We start from the raw sequence: 21309 nt of genomic DNA, 5'->3' as shown, positions 1-21309 counted from the left end.
TGTGTGTGTGTGTGTGTGTGTGTGTGTGTGTGTGTGTGTGTGTGTGTGTGTGTGTGTGTGTGTGTGTGTGTGTGTGTGTGTGTGTGTGTGTGTGTGTGTGTGTGTGTGTGTGTGTGTGTGTGTGTGTGTGTGTGTGTGTGTGTTAATTTCATCTGAAAATTCCTTAAAAGCTGCGATTGACTGCCAACCAGTTCAGGGTGTACCCCGCCTCCTGCCCGATGACAGCTGGGATAGGCTCCAGCACGCCCGCGACCCTGGTGAGGAGAAGCGGCTCAGAAAATGGATGGATGGATGAATTCCTTAAAAGTTCAGCCACTGCAGACACAGTTGAAATTAGTTGCTCACCAAAACAGCAGCTCCGATGAAGGCACGTTAACAGTCTCTGAAAAGTGGGGAGTCAGCTGCATGTTGTAAATTAGTTCCCTGAACAGTATTAAAGACGATGAGATGGCGACAATTAGCATTCCAGGAGACGCTGACATGTAGTCGGAGGCCCATGTTTATGTTCAGGGGAGCTTGCTTGTTCTGTCCAGTCTGCAATGATTCTCACCGCGTTTCAACATTTCTCTGTAATAAATACATTTTGATAGAAAAAACAAGAACGCTTCTGAAAGTTCACCAACTGCTGAACCCATTTGAACTCAGTTGATAACCAAAACAGTCGTACATAAAGAGTCTTGAAGTTAAAGTGCAGTCTTACCACATGCTCTAAACAAGTTCCCTGCGCAGCAATTAAGATGATCTGACGTTACGTGACCCAAGTAAACTTTAAAATGTGGCCACTCCACAATGTTTTATTTGTTCCACCCAGTCTGCATAAGTTATTGCCCTTTTTCCTGCATTTCTCCATAACAGTCATTTTAATTTTATTTTAAATTCTACTTGTACTTGTTGCTAACATGATATATAGAAATAAAGGTCTCCTACCTTCTGTAGTTGAGTAAATAAATGCCTCAGTGGGCCACTATTACAGTACAGTATATAGCTCAAACGTTACATTGTGAGACATTGCTATGTTTTAATTTGAAGGCCAGTTCAAGTAAGCCCAATGTTCAAAGTTAACATGCAAACGTTCCCAAAGGACAACCCGACCGCTAATTACCGTGCAGTAAATCTGGAAGGATCCAGAAGGAGAGGCCACGGCAGCACATCCCAGAAAGTCTAAATTCAGACCACAAGCTGGCCCACAATCCAGCACGACATGACGGCCAACCCTCGTTATCAGTCACTCCCAATCGCACCGCGAAGCCCCTGAACGGCCAATCGGGCCTCAATCTGCTGCTGCAGCACAATGTGTAAGGCTGGCTTGGCCCTGAACGTGTGTGCATGTGTGTGTGGGGGATAAAGAGGGGGGGGGGGGGGGTTGGCAGAGGAAGGCCACCTTTCGCGTGGCATCTTTGACAAATAGCTCGTCCCTTTCAAGAGCAGTCAACTGCGATAGACGTCAAAGTCCAATACAGAGGGGGTCCGCCTACGCATGGACCATGTGCGCCCCGCAACATGCACCCCATCAACACCCCCCCCCCCCCCCCCCCCCACACACACACAAAAAAAACCAACAACATTAGTTACGCTCGCACGCATCCAATGCAGGCCAGAGGAACCTACAGAACAGTGGATATAAAAGGTCTACACACCCCTGTTCAGATGCCATATTTGCGCTGTAGAAAAATGAAACCAAGCTAAATAATTTCAAAGCCTCTTCCATCATTTATGTGACCTATCATCTGTTGACTTTCTATATTCACTGTGCACCCAATTTGGATGTAAAATTAGAAAGTCATGCCATATACCTGTACATATTAGCAAATGCATTAGGCAAAGAAATGTGTCTGATGATGACCAAAATATTTTGATCATTTTACTGTAAGCAAAATAATAACTAATTAATTAAAACTGTATCGGTACCCAAGTCCCCAAGTTTAGAAAAGGCTGGAATATATATATATATATATATATATATATATATAAACTTTAAATATAATAAAAATAAAATGAATAGGCATATATAAAAATCAAAAACAAAAAAAAAAAACAGGTATATTCTAAGTTTGCGAAATGTTAAAAAAATAAGACAAAATGCATTTTATTGAAAATGTAAAATACAATGTAAATATAAATATATGGCTATACAGGATACATATAAAATATATGGCTATACAGGATACATGAGTGATCATTGAGGGTCCCGCAGGAAATAATCCAATTTCACTTAATCTTTCTGAAAATTATTATTTATTAATTACAAACATATCTTACTTCATCTCGCTATGCCAGCGACAGGAAGAACAATGAAATGCTTTTCCATTAGATGGCAGCAGGTACAATAAACCTGTGTAACCACCTGTTGTCATTCATACAGCATGGCAGAATGAATTTTGCCTCCTGCGAGTAAATCAGCTTTGTGTTCAATTAAAGAAGCCCAACTTTCACACTGAGTGAGTCAAACTCTGAGAAAATTCAGACGATTATCATAGTTATTACAATATTCACACTTTTTGTGACTTTGTTGTTGGGTGTGCCATGAGATTTTTCTTGTGTAAAATGGGTGCCTTCGCTCAATAAAGGTTGAGAAATGGTGTAGCGCAAGGATGGGCGACCTGCGGCCCTTGGGCCAAGTGTGATAGCATAACTGGATATCTGTAGACTGACCTCCACCAAAAGGCGCCCATATGACCCTGCGGATGGTCTTCACCCAATCCTCCATGTCATTCTGGGTGCTGGCCATAAGGAGGTAGGTCTCATGGTTGGTTGTCATCCGCTCTCTGTCTCCCCCTGTTGTCAAAAACAGTGGAACGTATGTTTGAAAATGAACAGGCAGCAAAACCGCCATTGTCCAAAACAAAAAAGCATTACAAAAATCCACAGTTTCCCTTAGCCACATGTTGCTAAGCAAGATTCATTAGGGCACAGCCACTTGTGCTCCAAAGCCTCATTAAAAATGGTAATATGCCAGTCATGTTCACTATGCTGGTTCCTTTGCCTGCTTGGGCCGGTGGGTTTACAATGACAAGACTCCATCCATCCATCCATTTTGTGTGCCGCTGTATCCTCACAAGGGTCACGGGCGAGCTGGAGCCTATCCCAGCTATCATCGGGCAGGAGGCGGGGTACACCCTGAACTGGTCGCCAGCCAATCGCAGGGCACATACAAACAACCAACCATTCGCACTCACACCCACACCTACGGGCAATTTAGAGTCTCCAATGAATGCATGTTTTTGGGAAACAAAAAAAAAACCCACACAGGCACAAGGAGAACATGCAAAGGCCACACAGGCGGGGCCGGGATTTGAACCCCAGTCCGCAGAATTGTGAGGCAGATGTACTAACCAGTCTTCCACCGTGCCGCCTATGACAAGACTCAATTCAATTCAATTGGTTGTTTAAAACTCATGGTTTATAGAAGAGACAGGGTTTAGAGTGTAAACCATTTCAAGAATTATACAACAACTCATGACAATGTCTTACAAATGAGGATAATTCAATCAGTTTATAATATTAACAGGGTTCCGGGGCCATCAACAGGCGTCACCCAATACATTTTCAAACCAGCTGCATTGAGTGGTCTTTAACCATCGCAACAAAAGGTCCTGCTGTGCTCGGTATGTCTCACAAATACCTACGTGGCCGTTACACGTACACACTCCCTAACGGCCGGTCACAAGCACTTCAGGACGATGCCAGCTAGCTTTAATGCTAGCAATGCTGCAAATGTAGCTGATCCAGTTGGATACACGTGTTGATCTGCTGCAAGCATTATTAGGAATACCGCTCATGTTCTAAGCAGGAAACGCTGGCTGCAATATGATTGACTCCTGCATCGCGGGAAGGGCAGGCTACGCATTTGTAATGAAATAAAAAATTCCAAAAATGTATCAAATTTGGACAAAACAAGAAGAAAGAAGTTCATTATGGTTAGGTTTAGGGCTAGGGATGGGATCAAGTTGGTTTAGGATGGTTTAGGGTTAGAGTTAGTAGGATTCATATTAACGCCGCCACACTAAAGTCACAGACTTCCTTTCGCGTCTGGAAGCAGTAGGGCATGTTTTACCTGCAGCCCATCATATTGCAGCTGCACGTGTCCTGCCCACAACACGAGTGGAAATCCTAATAACGCCTACTGCATGGAGACGCCTACAGTAGCTTTGCACACAATGCGGAATGTTCGCCTGCTTGAAAAATGCGCCTTCCTGCACTTTTTTCTTTTTTGGCAAAAGAAAACTAACGCATGACTATTGACAACCACAATGTATCTCACCTGACGTCTTCGAGATTTTCACACATTCCAAGTTGTAGCTGTTATTAATTACAGTTTAAGTCTACTTAGTGTTAAAGTTGATACAATACAGCCTTACCAAACCTTTGACAAAAATGTAAATTCTTCAAAATTGGACAGAGATTGCATTTTTAGTCCATGTTGGGAGCTCAAATGCTGTTGCCATCACACAAAATTTGAATGGACTCTAATCAAAGCTGTGACTTGTGTTCTGCGCACAAAAAATACTAATGTTCGTGTATCTTTCAAAAAGCACAACAAAACCAGTCTGTATTCTGACAATGTAAGATAAATTGATTTGAAATCAGCTTTATTGCTATGCTTTACAAAAATACCCTGAATTTGTCAAAACAGAATAACGAGATACCATTTTTGGCCCATGTTGATAGTCCAAATACTGTTACAAACACACACCAAAAAATTCAATGTGATCCATATAAAACTGTGACCTGTGTTAAGTGCACAAAAAGATCGGAATCGGGTAACTATTGCGAAATATCCAATTTTTGGCCCATGTTAAGATCTCAACACCCAACATTTGATTGTGCTCCAAGTAAAACTCTGACCTGTTTTCGGAGCGCAAAAGAGGATGGATGAACTACAGTCTATACTTTATGCTGTGTGTGTGTCTTTTGTGTTCCCTACAATGTTAACGTGGCTTAAAAAAAAAAACACCACTACAGTCTGACAAAGTAACATTAATTTATTTTAAATGTACTTTATTTTTACTCTTTAACATTGTGAAAACTGACTAAAAATATTTTTTGGGCTAGTGTTAGTTAAAACGGCGGCACGGTGGGCGACTGGTTAGAGCGTCAGCCTCACAGTTCTGAGGACCGGGGTTCAATCCCCGGCCCCGCCTGTGTGGAGTTTGCATGTTCTCCCCGTGCCTGCGTGGGTTTTCTCCGGGCACTCCGGTTTCCTCCCACATCCCAAAAACATGTATTAATTGGAGACTCTAAATTGCCTGTAGGCATCACTGTGAGTGCGAATAGTTGTATGTTTCTATGTGCCCTGCGATTGGCTGGCAACCAGTTCAGGGTGTACCCTGCCTCCTGCCTGATGACAGCTGGGATAGGCTCCAGCACGCCCGTGACCCTAGTGAGGAGAAAATGGATGGATGGATGTTAGTTAAATCGTAAGTAAGTACTGTTAGAAACAACATTTTAACACAATCTAAATAAAAGTGTGACAAGGTCTGTAAAGAAACAAAAAAAAAAAAAGATTTTATATTCTCATATTTAGTCAAGTGTTCCCACAGCACTGCAACATTCACATTCATAACAAAAAATGGAGGATCATTTATGGTAGTCAGCCGTCATCCCCTAAAAAATGAGGCGACTGATAAATGGTTATGCTGCTAGCCCCAAAATAAAAAAATTGACTTTACTTAGTGTGTGCATGTTTGCCAAGAAGGAAAAAAAAATAGAATAAATAAATTTGACCTGAACGTCACTGTAAAATATCGTGATTGTCTGACTGTTCAGTGCTTCAGAAATGTTTTAGACCACCTGCTAATAAAAACGAGTGCACGCAGCATCATTAAGGTGCTTTAATGTGGACTCTCTTAAATCTTTCAGTGAGCTCTCTACATTTATGTATTTTGAACAGAAATAAGGAATTTCAAAGTGAATTGACCTGTGTATACATAAATTTGAAGGGTAGTACATCAATCAAGCATATCACTCAACCACGACTCAACCAAGAGATTTTTATACAATATCTAACTAGAATTACACATCTTAATCGAGAAATAAAAACAATTGTACCATTTGCCATTTTGATTGTAAAACCGTAAATTACAAAATTTTTGAATAATTAAATTGTACTTTTATCATTAAATCGTACATACCAGTATATTAACCATTCAATGAGTAAATCTATTTCAGTAGTTCAGTTCAAAAAGTGAAACTCAAATCATACAGATTCACATGGAGCGCAATAATGCATCCATCCATCCATTTTCTGAGCCGCTTCTCCTCACTAGGGTCGCGGGCGTGCTGGAGCCTATCCCAGCTGTCATCGGGCAGGAGGCAGGGTACACCCTGAACTGGTTGCCAGCCAATCGCAGGGCACATACAAACAGACAACCATTCGCACTCACATGCACACCTACGGGCAATTTAGAGTCTCCAATTTATGCATGTTTTTTGGGATGTGGGAGGAAACCGGAGTGCCCGGAGAAAACCCACGCAGGCACGGGGAGAACATGCAAACTCCACACAGCCGGGGCCGGGGATTGAACCCGGGTCCTCAGAACTGTGAGGCTGACGCTCTAACCAGTCGGCCACCGTGCCGCCGCGCGATAATGCATGGTTTTTATTTCTCATCATTTTGACGATCATAGCTAAAGAAAACCCCAAGTTCACCAGCTCAAGAAATTTGAATATTACATCAGAAACAATCAAAATGATTTTTAATGCAGAAATTTGGAAGGAATTGGCCTTCTTCAAAGTATTTTCTTACGTGTTTACTAAATCTGTATAAAATATGAGATTCACTCTTTAATCTGAACAACTGGGAAAAAAAATTTCATTTCTACCAGTTTCTAATTCATTGAGATGCGTCTGTCAATACAGAAACAATATTTGCCATAAACAACATGACAAAACATCCCAACGTGCATTTATGGAGTTCTCTCACATTCAACATTGTATTTAATGACAGTCCGCATCCAGGAGAACCAGTCTAGGGATTAAAAAAAAGGTACCATTCATACATAACAATAGATTAATGGACATCAATCAAATGCAATGCACCAGTTTCATGATATGAAGCAACCAACATTACCTGATGGCGAAGACAGTAACTGAGTCAATCCATACACAGGCAAGCTACGAATGCTCGGATGTACCACCTCCATACCTCCACTTCCGCTCCCGGTTAATCCGGTGAGAGTGTGTAAACAGTCTAAAATCTTTAGAAAGAATCCTTAATTGGAGGACGGCGGCTCCACACTGAAGAATGAGCATAGCTGAGAGGGTGTGAAAGAGAAAGGCAAAGTTTGCAGAGGGGGTTGGTGAGCACGCACACACACACACACACAGGCACGCACACACACAGGCACGCACACACACAGGCACGCACACCTCACTTTAGCACAGTAACGGGAACAATGGGAAGATCTCGGCCGCGACCCCATCGCCAAACAGGGAAGGCACATTAACACTGCGATGCTTCTCCAAACACGCTTAAACATCATGATGTTGGCTTTCCCATGTTTCATTCAATAATCCATCAATCTTTTGTTCAGTAGTGCATCTCGAACATTTTTCTTTAAAAAACAAAATCTGACTATATTTGGGCATTCATGACTTTTTTCTTGAGAAAAAAAAAAAAATCTTATTTTGGTTTTGTATATTTATGACTTTTTTTCTTAAACAAAACATGAAAGAAAATTCACAACTTTTTTCCTCGATGTTAACACATTATGTGAAAATGTTACACTTTATTCATGTAGGTGAAATTAAAAAAATCTTTTAAACGATTTAATTTTCAAAATGGCTGTTTCGAAAAAAAATGACTCAAACTTTTGTGACTTTTTCTTGAAAAAAAGTATATTTTTGTACATTTATGACTTCTTAAAACTGAGTTTTTTTTCGTATAGTCTTCTTGAAAAAAAGACATTTTTCACTGCTTTCTTAAAAGACTAGTTACACATTACATTGTTTTCTTGAAAATGCGTATGTTTGTATATTTATGACTTCTCTTTAAAAATAGGAATTTACTGGATTTTCATACATTTCCAACTTTTCTCGTGAAAAAGACTATTTTGGCACATTTACAACTCAATCTTGAAAACATATTACTTAATTTTGTATTTTATGATTTTTATTGAAAACAGACTATTTTCATACATTTTGAATGTTTTCTTAAAAAAATTTGACTATTTTGAAAAATGTAAAACTTTCAAAATACATTTTTGTACATGCACAACTTTTTCGAAAACCAAAAGGAACTATTTTTTTGTACAATTAAGACTTTATTCTTAAAAAAAAGACTACATCTATGATTTCATTCTTGTACATTTATGACTTTTTCTTTATTAAAAGACATTTTTCTCAAAAACTATCCATCCATCCATTTTCTATACCTTTTAGTGTCGCGGGTGAGCATGAGCCTATCCCAGCTGACTTTGGGTAAGCCTACACCCTGAGCTGGTCACGAGCCAAACACACGGCACATACTGTACAGTATAGACAAACAAACACTGACACTGACATTCACACCTAAGGACAATTTAGCGTCTTCAATTAACCTACCATGCATGTTTTTGGAACGTGGGAGGAAACCAGAGTACCCAGAGAAAACACACGCAAGCAACATGCAAACTCCACACAGGAACGCTGGAGCCAAACCCGACCCTCAAAACTGACATGTTAACCATTAGGTCACTTGAATGCCTTAAAAATTAGAAAATGTGGCGCGCGACCAACTTTTTTTCCGTAAAATTTTGCCTTTCATGCCATTTTGGACATCAAACTGGCATAATCGTCTCAATAGACCTAATTTCAACCAGCATCACAGGATTTTACCTACACTTGCAGTAAGAGAAGACGTGAAAGCAGACGCATTCAAAGCCCAAAAAAACTTGCTATGTGGTGTCCAAAAACTTTTGGGACAATAAAAGCATTTTAACTCGGGGAGGCAGCGAGTTCACACACGACTCCGACACATCACCAAACAGCACCCCGCTTTAAATGTCGAGACATTTCACTATACCTCATTTTAGCCATCGTCAAAGCATTTTCGCCACCAGTGTTACCTGATCTTCTAGGGATCCGTGTACCTCATCCTCTTTTCTGCTTCTGGGTGTCCCGCTTCTATCAGGGGCATTTCTTCCCATCTAATACTAGACTCCCCTTTCACCCGACACCCCCCAGGTGGGTGGTATCAATGGTCGACGATGTCGCTACCAAGGCAACATTACCTGAGTCCCCAAAGATGCTGTCTGCCAGAGAACATAGACCCCCATAGAGCTAAAATGGCTATCCATTACCATCTGATGCTTAATGAGTAACAACAAGGGGGGAGAGAGGGGCTCCGCTTCACTGACTCCGTCTAAAGGCTAAAGATGCGATTGTGGCGAACAAAAAAAATGGTGAATCATTTTCTCGACTAACAAACATGATATCCGAGCTTGGAATGTACCATTACGGTTTTCCTACTTTTGCAGCTGCTGGGACAGTCCAAGGGGAGTGGGAGGGGCGAGGGGGTCATCACGTTCAAGGGTGGTCACTGGGCTGTCCGGGCAGCCTCCGTTCTGTTTTCATGCCGAGCAAATAACAGACTGTGTGTGTGTGTGTGTGTGTGTGTGTGCTGCCAAGGCTGCTGTAAATACACTATTATGTAAGCGCGATTCAGCGCAACTTTAGCAATAGGAACTGTCTGATCAGAAGCTTGTGAGGGAATCAGATGACCAGATACAGACGCTCAAAAGTGTGGGTGGTATTATATTGTCTTTTTAAAAGTATCATCAATGGCTTTTCCAGTTAGCTTGTTTGTTAGCAGTTTTATGCAAAAACTGAAGGGAATTTATGGGTGAAGCATTATTAATTTTGAGTAAGTTTCCTGAAAAACGCAAGCTTTTTCCTTCAATATTAATGACTGACGGTTGCCCCGTAAGGCAAAAAAGTGGTAGTTCGCATGCGGACAAGGTACACAAATGAGTATATGGTATGACACTTACAAAATTCCACATTCACATTGTGTTCAGAGTATGTTTTTGGCTTCTTGACGAAAAGTCAAGTTTATAGCTGCTTGTTAGCAGTTTTGCGCAGAAACTGAAGCGACGACATGGACTAAAAAAAAAATCTTTTTTATTTGTTCATTTGACGCCTTGAAAACATCTTAATGACTGTGCCCCCGTTAACGGAAAAAACAGTAATGCAAGAGTGTGCTCTACTCGTTTGCGTGGTAAATTTTGCAAATATCTCTCGGAATAAGCAAAACATATCTCTTACCATGTTCATTTTTACCACGATTTATGAGGTAAAATTTGCATGAAAGTTCAACAACAATGCAGAATCTAAACAAAAACAGTTTTTGGTTTTCTGTTTCTTTTTGGTGTTTGACGCTTTTGGCAACATGATGATGACACTAAAAACTTAGAACCCGAAATTTTACTTGTCAAAGGAACATGTTCAGTACGGTTAAATCATGTTAGGAGAACACAATTTACGATTAAAATTTTTAACGGGTGTTGGCAAATTCTTCTCATCTGCTGTCACTTAAACATCAGGGATCCAAAAACACGTTAGAAGAAGCTTCTAGGAAGGAGTGTTGCAAACCAATGCAAGAGAAAAAAAGTATTCACCAGGGAGCTCTCAAACGGATGAGCGAGTATTTTCACCCCACTGTTGTTGTGTGTAGTATGTAATGTTGTTGTGGACACTCATTTGTATACATCACTTAAGGATAAAAGTGTGTTTGGTCTGGTGCATGCATGCATGCAGGAGTTCATACACGGAATTCATGGCAAGATACACACAGCTGGAAAATAAGGTGGCTCAAATTATGAATGAGTAGAAATACAGAAAAATGGAAATAAAACTAAAAAATGTGGTCTAAAACTTAAACAAAAGTATTGGATGTTTTCTTGGGGGCTTTTTCTGTTTGTTTTTTTCCCATGTGTCCATCTATCCATTTTCCGTACCGCTTATCACTTTTTTTTTTTTCTTCTTTTTGTTTTACGATTGCTGTTGAGAGAGACAAAAAAAATAACTTACTCTACAAATTGGTATTTAGCAAAGGTAAGGCTAAATAAATTTTTTTCCTCAGAATTTGGCATAAAATTTTAAGGCAAAAACAGTCCAAAAGTTAGAGAAAAATACATAACTCAAACAAAACAAGGGCCAAGACAAAAGTAGCCCAGTGTTTGTTACATTTTCTTTGGCTTTTTTGCATGATGTACTGTTACTGTATATCCTTCTGCCAAATGAAAACATATTGCTAAAATCTGCAGTTTTAAAGGTAAGACCTGTTACTTGTTTCATTTACACAACAGAAGATTCTCTGAATTCCAATGGTTCGGTGGTTAAACAACTGAATTTCTGCAAACATTTAAATGATAGAGTATCCAGCAAAAAGCGAGGCAAGACTAAACAAGACAAGTTTGTATTTTTTTTTTCTTTGCTTCGATACCCTTTGGATGGCGGATGACAACAGAGCCCAAAATTTAACTAACACAAAAGCACTACTCATCAAAACTTAAAGATGGCTCCACGTTGTATTCACTCGACAAAATAGGTAATTATCAAAGCTAGCGACACAGTTTACACAACAGCACTCTCAGAACTTCAACAACTCGGAATTTTGTGTAAAATCATCAAGGAAAATATGTTTTAAAACGTAAACAAAAACATGCCCAGACAGAAGGAGCTCACAATGATTTTTTTTCCCCCCTGTGTATATGTATACCGGTTGAGCGATGATAATAGACCACAAACACTAACTTTTTGCCAAAATCAGACCTCATCAAAAGATACAGCTAACTCCACGTTTTAGTCAGACTGCAATTGGCTGGCGACCAGTTCAGGGTGTACACCGCGCCTTTCGCCCAAACTCCGCTGGGATATGCTCCAGCTTGCCCGCGACCCTAATGAGGGATGAGCAGTACAGAAAATGGATGGATGGATGAATGGATACAACAGACCCTTAAGAACACCAATAGTTTGACTGTCAAACAACCTGGATGATTGTATTTTTGTTTAGTTAGTTACAAATTTGACCACTGGAATAGATTATTTGGGAACATGAAATCCATGGCTGAACAGCCTCTCGGAACAGAATGTCTTCGACTTTTAAGACTACTTCAGCCATGTGTGTTCTTGTCAGAGGACAAACTGTCACCAGTGTTAATTTGACAAAAATCTCAGCACCCAAGCCTGTGGACTGAACCTTCATCCCCAAGCAGAGGAGAAACAAGTAGTGGAGCAGAGAAGTCTCTCACTATTACCTGCTAATATCACCTTTCAGCACAGATGACGGCCTTGGGCCAGATGCACACCTGCACTCCCCAAAGCCAAAATTGGTAGCCTGAGCCCTTTTTTCTTTGCAAGCTCTTTGAACTCTTTTTTTAAGAAAAGGTCCCAGAACCTCCTGATTTATTGTGACAAATTGTTCCACACCAGCACTCAGACTTCTCCCCTGTGAGAAAGCAAAAAGATTAGCAGTAAAGGGAGAAGGAAGGAGGTATGATCAATTTCACACAGTTTTGTTGACTAATGACTTGAGTCTGGCAATGTGTCTTGGAGCTGTAAAATAACATTTTCATTCTTTGGATTGATTTCAGGTACTGAAGGGCCTGTCAGAGAGGGAGATTATTGTGATAGAAAGAGAGATAAATCTGACGTTCATAACTCAACAGGCCTCATCACTTCATATTGCCACCTAGTGACTGACACGCGGATTATGTCGAAGCGGTGCAGGTGTATTCAACAGTGAGACCTGTGTCTGGATCTTTCAACATCATTTCTGACACGTAAGAGTCAAACTTGGGCTAGAGCGCAGAATACAGCCCTCGTCTGTGGCGCTGCCGGTCCACATCCTCATTGTTTTGTTTGACAAAGCTGACAAAAGCGGTGTTGGCTGGATCTATGCAGAAAAAAAAAATGGGTCACCGTGGGGTGATAATCAGAGTGCAGACAGTAATGCCAACCGTGACGCTAGCTCTTCTGTCAGGCAGCCAGAGGGGGGTGTTTTTAGACTCCAGCAACAGTCGTTCCTTTACTTTTTCAGGTTTTATGTCAATTAATGTCACTGGGAACTAACACCTAGAAGAACCTAACACCTTGTTCTAGGTGCCCAAAAATGTACTTTAAAACCCTGTAAAGCGGAGAAAAAAAGTCATAAATTTGACACACCACACAGAAGTGTTGTTAACAAGTCTGCCAAATTTGAATGAATTAAAAAAGAAAAAAATGCAAATTATATAAAATTGTGCAAAATAGAGCCCTCCTCCCAGCTCTTGCTGAGGGTATGTCCACTGAATGCGCTGAAAACCCACCCTCGAGCCGGGCCATTACTCAAAAACATGCCTGTGGCTCAACAGCCACTGGCTGAATAACATATGCTGCTGTGTTTAAAGAACCACTACAGTCATGTTCATGTTTTGTTTCTAAATACATTAAATATGCTTGAGGATAAGTGCTGAAACCATGTGCACAGGGGCTGGGGTGTTTACTTTCTGGCAGGAGTCCCCTCCCCCACTACTGTACCTAAACACCAAGGGCCCTCATGCAGTGGCCACTTCCTTATTCATAATAACTTGGCCTGTTTCTACTAGTACAGTAGGCAGTTAGCCATCAAACTATGACCACAACTCATAAAAAGACATCTTCCCTGAAATGTAATGTTTTTTTTTTGTGGTACTTGGGTTACAGTGTGTCAGCTGTGGTGTGACCCCAGGCTCAGAGGCTGCCTGGCCACCACAGAATGCCTCTCTGCGCCCCGTGAGAGGGTGTGCAATGTGCATTGCTGGGAATGGACATGTATTTGATTGCCAGCTGAAAGTTCCATGGGGCGAGGTTTTCAGAGCATTCAACAATACGCCCACAGCATCTGAAAGATGAAAGACCAGCTCAATTGATCATTTTGAAACCTGATTTCACATACTTCGCGATACCTTTGTATTCATTTAAATTTGTCCAGCTTGTTAATAATACTCTTCACTGTGGTGTGTCAACACTACTGGCCTGTGAGGTCTACAAAAGGTCTGGGAACAATAAAAATAAAATAAAGTGTCAATACTTGCTGAGGCCCAACAAACCTGAAGACCCTCTGTGAACCTAGATATGGAAATTGGGCTTCAACACACTGATGGGGAGACCTTGAGCATGGCACTGAAGGATCAGATGAACCTATAAGGTCTACAATGACTTGACTGGGAACCGGAATGTCACAGCAAGGATCAAAGGCTTAAGACCCGCTATCAACCAAGATATGGAAATTGAGACTTGTTGCTGCATGTTGCCAATGTTCTCTTCAGCGAAGCACGAAACCCCCACATGCTGTAATATATTCAATGTATCAGAACGTTCAGTATTGCAGAGAAAAGGAAATTCCACTGACAACTGAAATATTTTCACAGTACACCTTTTGCAGATGTTTGCTGCAGGGATAATACCGTACCGGTGGGAGACTTACAAAACGGATGCAATGCAAGCTGTAGCAATGAACACTGGCTATGGAATTCAACCATTTCCAGGCATGACACACTGATAGCAAAGAGCGGAAAGTATTCAATACTTTGTTTATGGTGAAAACACCACATCGTCTGCAAAGTAGCTTCATAGATGACTGGACTCACATCAGTCTACTTCTAACTTTAAATAGTCCAAAGTCTAATTATATGAGCAATAAAACAGACCCAACTGAACGTAAACCTGTCTGTAGACATTACTCAAAGAGACAGACCTGGGTTGAAGTTAAGGGCCATGGGCTGCACACATAGACGAACCCCGTCGTTGCTGTCGCTGACCCCCGGCCCGCCAGGCCGAGGTTAGTCTGCCTTCCACTCAGGAAGTCCTTCCTTCCCAGAAACTTTTTTTTTTGCCCCGGGAGCGGAGAGAATGAGCGAAGGTGGCGTACATTGCTCGTCTCTGAGGGAAGTTAGAGGGGCGGGGAGGCTGGAAGCCGGTGCGGCGAAGGGGAGGGCGGGATTGAGGGCTGCAGGGAGGGAGTCGTGTCGTAAATCAAGCAGCCCTCCCCAAACTGGAGACCTGTAAATTTGGCAGACCAAGAGCAGGCACTTGGCCAAATGACTCATCCACAGTGCTCTATAAATACAGACTTGCAGGGTATCCGAGGCTGCTGCTGCTACTGGTAGGCTAAGACGTGGTAAGAAACTGGGCTTTATTGCGCTCACAGGAACTCCTCAATGGTCCCTTTCATCAATTTTAATCTGGCTCTGCCAAGAATGAGTAATCATAATTTGGATCAGCTCCAAATTGCAAACCTTAATCGATACCACTGTCCTTCATTTACCTGACTTCTGTCATTAGGATTCATGCATTTTTGTTTAAAAGAGAAAGGGAAATGTTGCAAAAATCCAGGAGCCACACCTTAAAGTGTTGGCAGGAGAAAAAAAAAGGTCTTTAGAGTCTTTTGCATCGCTAACACTAAAAGCAATAAAAACATCACATTTTCATTGAGAAATCAGGGCAAATGTCAAAAATATAACGTTTTGACTAAAAAAAAAATGAAGCAAAATGTAAATACATTAAAAAAATAAAATAAAATTGGATTCAACACAGGCGCGGTGGACGACTGGTTAGAGCGTCTGCCTCACAGTTCTGAGGTCCGGGGTTTAATCCCCGACCCCACCTCTGTGGAGTTTGCATGTTCTCCCCGTCCCTGTGTGGGTTTTCTCTGGGTCCTCCGGTTTCCTCCCACATCCCCAAAACATGCGTGGTAGGTTAATTGAAGACTCTAAATTGCCCGTAGGTGTGAATGTGAGTGTGAATGGTTGTTTGTTTATACAGTATGTGCCCTGCGATTGGCTGGTGACCAGTTTAGGGTGTACCCCGCCTCTTGTCCGAAGATAGCTGGGATAGGCTCCAGCACCCCCCGCGACCCTTGTGACGATAAGCAATATGGAAAATTGATGGATGGATGGATTCCATACAAATCTAGGATCCACCCAAAAAGATAATTTACGTAACCCTGCTCACAAACAAACACCGATAAAAACAGAACCTCCACAGCAGCGGTAATAACTTGTTGGCGCTCGGACGTGAAAAGGAAACAGGGAGACGTCCAAATATTTATGCAGCGGGGACCAGTTTACATACCGTCAGTGTAAACATTCAAGTGTCGGACAAACAGACCAAAAAAATGTGACCTGGCCAGCCTGATATGTGTATGGAGTGGAGTGTGCATCGGGGGGTATTACAGTGTGAGTCTGACGGTCTAATAGCGAACCCCTCAATTTGGCTGTTATGTAAGCCATCTGGACTTCCCGTTGTGAATTTCTTCTTGAGGAAGCCATGTTCTCACACGACGCAAACACGACAGGAAGAAGACAGCTGGGAATTCACTTTATCAGAATACGAATGAGAAGAAATGAAACGTTCTTAAACCGAAGTAATGTTCCCCACTGAAATGAATGGAAATGCAATTAATCCGTTCCCGCCTCAAAATTAAGTTGGACTTGTTGTTTTTAAAAAAAAAAAAAAAAAAAAAAAAAAAAATCAGTGTGTGGTTAAAAATAAATACAGTGCAAAATAAAAATAAGTGAAAACACACTATTATGAAGAAATAAAACACTAAGTAAACATGATAACAGTTTATTGCTCATCAACTTTAACTAAGGAGGTAAAAGAGGACTCCAGCTCCTCATTGAAGAAGAGCATTCTTCTATAATAACAATATAGATAAATAATTCTGATTCAGATGTTTTTTCTTTTGTCTGTCTTTCTAATTCATTGGTTGATTTTGGCACAACAAACTGATCCAGGGAAAGTTGTATTTCTCTGTTAAGGAAACAAAATTTGATTGTCATTTTTCATATACGCTTGGGCGTTGACAAAACAGTAACCCTCATGAAGATTATTTGAGAAATGAGCAAGTTACGATTTCACTTCAATGTCCATGCATTGCCTTCTATGGTAACGTCGCCCCTGCCAAAATATGGCTGCCATGTAGGCATGTCCATTAGCCAGGCTGCTACAGTGTGCTGGTGCATCTCATGCGCGTATCTATGCGGACAGCTATTTTGACGTGATTACGCCGAAATTAACCGGTCGTTGTCTTAGTTAAAGAGACCCAGTTCAATAAATACATACATACTGTAAATAGTATTTTTGACGAAAATAAAATGATTTTCGGAATTCTTTTAACGTCAATGGCAAACACAACAAAATTTATGACTGGATAATCGAGGATGTGGAGGCAGAACTTCTGCCTAGAACAGATTTCTGCCTTACACTGCAGAGCAGACAACTAGTTTTCAACCTTAAATCAAAGCGTTATGCACAGTCAATAATTGTCATGCAGCGTGAGTAGAAGCACAACATAGATCCTTCTGTTCTTCCATACCAAGACCGTTCGCAACCCCAAAGTAATATGCAACTAGAGGTAAGTTTTCTCCAAAAATTTTGGACATTACCCAAATTGTTTGTAAACTGGGTCATTTATAACCAGAGGTTCCGCTGTAAATTATTTTTCTCCCCAAGGTTGCCCATAGTGTGGATTCTTTCCCTTGTAATGACATATTTCTGTCCCATTGAAAATATGGAAAAAAATGCAACCCGAAAAATTTTCTTTGATGTAAAAAATCAGTGTAGCTAATTTATTTATTTATTTAGTATTATAATAAGGTTGTGCGCGGGGCAGCATTGTGCACGGCTGGTTAGCACATATGTGGTTCAAATCCCAGCCCCGCCTGTGTGGAGTTTGCATGTTCTCCCCATGCCTGCGTGGGTTTTCTCCGGGAAGACTCTAAATTGCCCATAGGTGTGAATGTAACTGCGAATGGTTGTTTGTTTATATGTGCCCTGCGACTGGCTGGCGACCGGTTCAGGGTGTACTCCGCCTCTCGCGCGAAGATAGCTGGGATAGGCTCCAGCACGCCCGCGACCCTAGTGAGGATAAGCGGTACAGAAAATGGATGGATGGATGATTGTGTGCGGGTGAGTGTAGATGCGCTACTGAGGGAGGAAGTTGCTGATTTATAAGTTGCACATTCATAAAGTCTTTTGGGAATAAATGTCATAAAGTTGTGAAAATTAGATACTGACATCGTACTGAAGTAGAGAATAATTTTTGAATAGAGTGATAAATGGCAGGTTGTGACTGTGAGTATTTAAATAAGACAACTGTAGAGTATAATTACACCTGACGCTAGGTGACGTTAGCTTGAAGCCACGTCTGGCTTGTTAATTAGTAGCGGCTGGCGCTACAAGACTGTCGCCGCCAGATTTGTCTGAGTCCTTCCCGAGCGCGACGGCTTGTAAATTTTGCGCGTGCATCACACACTTTACATGCAGGAAGACATCACATCCACAAAAGCAATTTCACAACTTGCCACCGCAGCTCATATTCAGCCTCCCAGATTTACGACACGCTGTGGGAACACTAATTAAAACACTTCATCACGCTGTGTTACGGGAAACACGTGTAGCTGCTAACTCACATACGACTTGTATAACGCATGCATGTAGGTAAACGCATAATGCATTGACATACGCTTAAGATGTTAAATGCTGGTATGACCAAGATCTTTCATTCTCACTGTTTGATGAAAATGTATTGTTAACAGTTTGAATAATAATAATAATAATAATAATGGTGGCACGGTGACTGACTAGTTAGCACATCTGCCTCACAGTTCTGAGGACCGGGGTTCAAATCCCGGCTCCGCCTGTGTGGAGTTTGCATGTTCTCCCCGTGCCTGCGTAGGTTTTCTCCAAGCACTCCAGTTTCCTCCAACATCCCAAAAACATGCAGGCTAGGTTCATTGAAGACTCTAAATTGCTCCAGCAGCCCGCGACCGTGGTAAGGATAAGCGGTAAAGAAAATGGATGGATGGATGGAAATATCTAGTATATTATCCAATACGTTTTTCTTTAAAAGGTTGGTAATTATAGTAGATGTGTAATGAACTGTATTTATAAAAAACTAACTAAATATACAGAAAATAGATTCACAAAAGTAAAAGTAGAAATATTTTAACAAAATTTTTAAAAGCAATATCCAAGAAATATTTTACCTACTTAGACATTTTTATGTGCATCTGTATTGAATTTATAGGTCAGATTTGCTGTTATATTATTACTATTCCTGTATGTTATTATTATAAGCCGTTTTTGGATTGTTTTTAAATGTAAGGTGAGTTCCAAATAAAATATAAAAATAACTACAATATTATAACATGTAAAAATGTAAAATAGCTATCATTTAGCATTAGGAATCTAAAATAAAACTACAAACACATTACATGATTACTATTATTATTGACATAATTCTTATTACTCCTTTTGCCTGTATTACTAGACACTTTATCTCCCTTAAAATATATTTAATTACATTTTAAAATACAATACTGTAATCGGCACGGTGGTCGACTGGTTAGAGTGTCACACATCCCAAAAACATGCACGGTAGTTTGATTGACAACTCTAAATTCCCCGTAGGTGTGAATGTGAGTGCAAATGGTTGTTTGTTTGTATGTGCCCTGCGATTGGCTGGCAACCAGTTCAGGGTGTACCCCGCCTCCTGCCCGATGACAGCTGGGATAGGCTCCAGCACGCCCGCGACCCTAGTGAGGAGAAGCGGCTCAGAAAATGGATGGATGGAATACTGTAATCATATTTAAAATTTTATCTTGAATATTATATTTTTTGTAATTTTCTTTAACAATATTAATTTTTTTACTGAACACAAACTGAGGTGAGCATTAAAGGCTTAAAAGAAAAGCCCAATTTTTGCTCGCTTCAGTGTGTCCAATTATGTTGACAGAATTCAGTTGTGGTGTGAGCTATTTAGAGTGACTTATTTATTCATCCACACATGGTGTGACACTGAAACATCCACGGCTCACACTGATTGATATGCTTGATTGATTGATTACTCCACCAGGGCTTCAATCGATTAATCTGAACCGGACACATTATATTACCACGGAAGAATTGCTTATGTAATTAAAAACTAAAAATCATACCTCCTCTCCCAGTTGATGTTGCTGAAAATAAAAAATGAAAAATGTCCACTATTGACCTGCCATATAAACCTAGTAATGTCATTACTGTTTGATATTGTCAACCTAAAAGCATTCACAGTCTCATAAAACGTATTTTCTACAGCAAGTGTATGAATTATGCATGAGATCTTCTTTGACGAATTCTTTCACTAAGAATTTCCTTTGCTTTCCCTTCCCATTAAGGCTGCAGTACCTAAAATGTCCACAAAAGGGCACCCTCTACTTTATTTACCCCTCTACTGTATCCTCATATTGCGCCATCCAGCACAAGACACAAAATGAGGCTTACTTATTTTAACTGACTTTTAAGTTGGAATGAAAACGCAAGAGAGACTTGTAACTTTCCAACCTCTCCCCGTAAACAGATTTTATTGCTCGCCTATGCACGGCAACATAACCCACAAAGGCCTCTCATGGATCGAGGAATGGGAAAGGAATGAGGGGGGACGTTGTGACATGGTGAACTCACACCAGACCCAGCCAAACTGCTTGGACTTTTATCGTCGAGCTGTCGGGACAACACAGCAGGGAGCGCTTCCTGTGCTGATGAATCACATCTCTTTTCAGGGGCAAATAAACGAGAATTGGGGTGTTGTTTAAAATGGATAAATTATGGAAAAGTAACTTTTTAATGGGTTGCACACAAATAGTTGGATCGTTTCCAATAGTTGGAAATAGTTAGTGCCTGCTCACCCATCAGGTGTGAAATTTTCTGTTATCTGTCGTAGTATATGGGACGCAGTCGCTCATTTACATGAGACAGGGCCAAGCCCCTTAAATTGGGCTAACCTCAATGACACAACTATACTGTAAATCTTAATCCTGAAGGTATTTTTACAAAACAAGTTTCTGTCCATCATGGACAATCTGCAGCATCCACTGCACAGCACCATCTCCAGGATGAGGAGCAGCTTCAGTGACGAGCATGATGGCACGGCCCTGCTCCACTGACAGACTAAGGAAATCCTTCATCCCGCACGTCATGTGGCTTTTTAATTCCATCCTGGGAGGGAAACGTTAATGTGGCATTCCTCTCAACTCTGTACTCTACTGTCAACATCTGACACACTGATCACCTTGCATCATCTTATTCCGGACCTTCATACTACACAGGCATTATGAATTTTATTTTCTCTCTGTATTAAGAAAAAATAAAATTGCGGAGACTACTAGAACTAGAAGTGAAATACAGTCGTAACTTGATTTAGGAGGGACCCGACCCTTTTAGTTTTTGAGGTACAAGCCGTCGGATGGCTGATTTTTTGCTTTGACTTGTGAACAAAAATTTGAGATCTGAGCAGCAAACTAAACAAATTTCACAACAAGCAGC

The 21309-nt window shown here is 40.9% G+C and overlaps 1 protein-coding gene across 7 annotated transcripts in view; it reads right to left on the bottom strand.

Annotated features, from left to right (window-relative positions):
* Nucleotides 1-21309, bottom strand: part of arhgap24 (Rho GTPase activating protein 24) — a 58954-nt gene that overhangs the window by 9771 nt on the left and 27874 nt on the right. For 4 of the 7 annotated variants that reach the window (XM_061698190.1, XM_061698189.1, XM_061698191.1 and 1 more), the window contains one exon: nt 2653-2775. In XM_061698190.1, the coding sequence (XP_061554174.1) occupies nt 2653-2775 (123 nt within the window). The other 3 variants (XM_061698193.1, XM_061698196.1, XM_061698195.1) reach the window with 3 other exon arrangements.

The sequence above is a fragment of the Phycodurus eques genome, chromosome 15 (genome assembly GCF_024500275.1).
Source record: "Phycodurus eques isolate BA_2022a chromosome 15, UOR_Pequ_1.1, whole genome shotgun sequence".
Lineage (NCBI taxonomy): Eukaryota > Metazoa > Chordata > Actinopteri > Syngnathiformes > Syngnathidae > Phycodurus > Phycodurus eques.
Note: the sequence above shows the minus strand (reverse complement) of the source record. Positions and strands in the feature narration are given on the sequence as shown.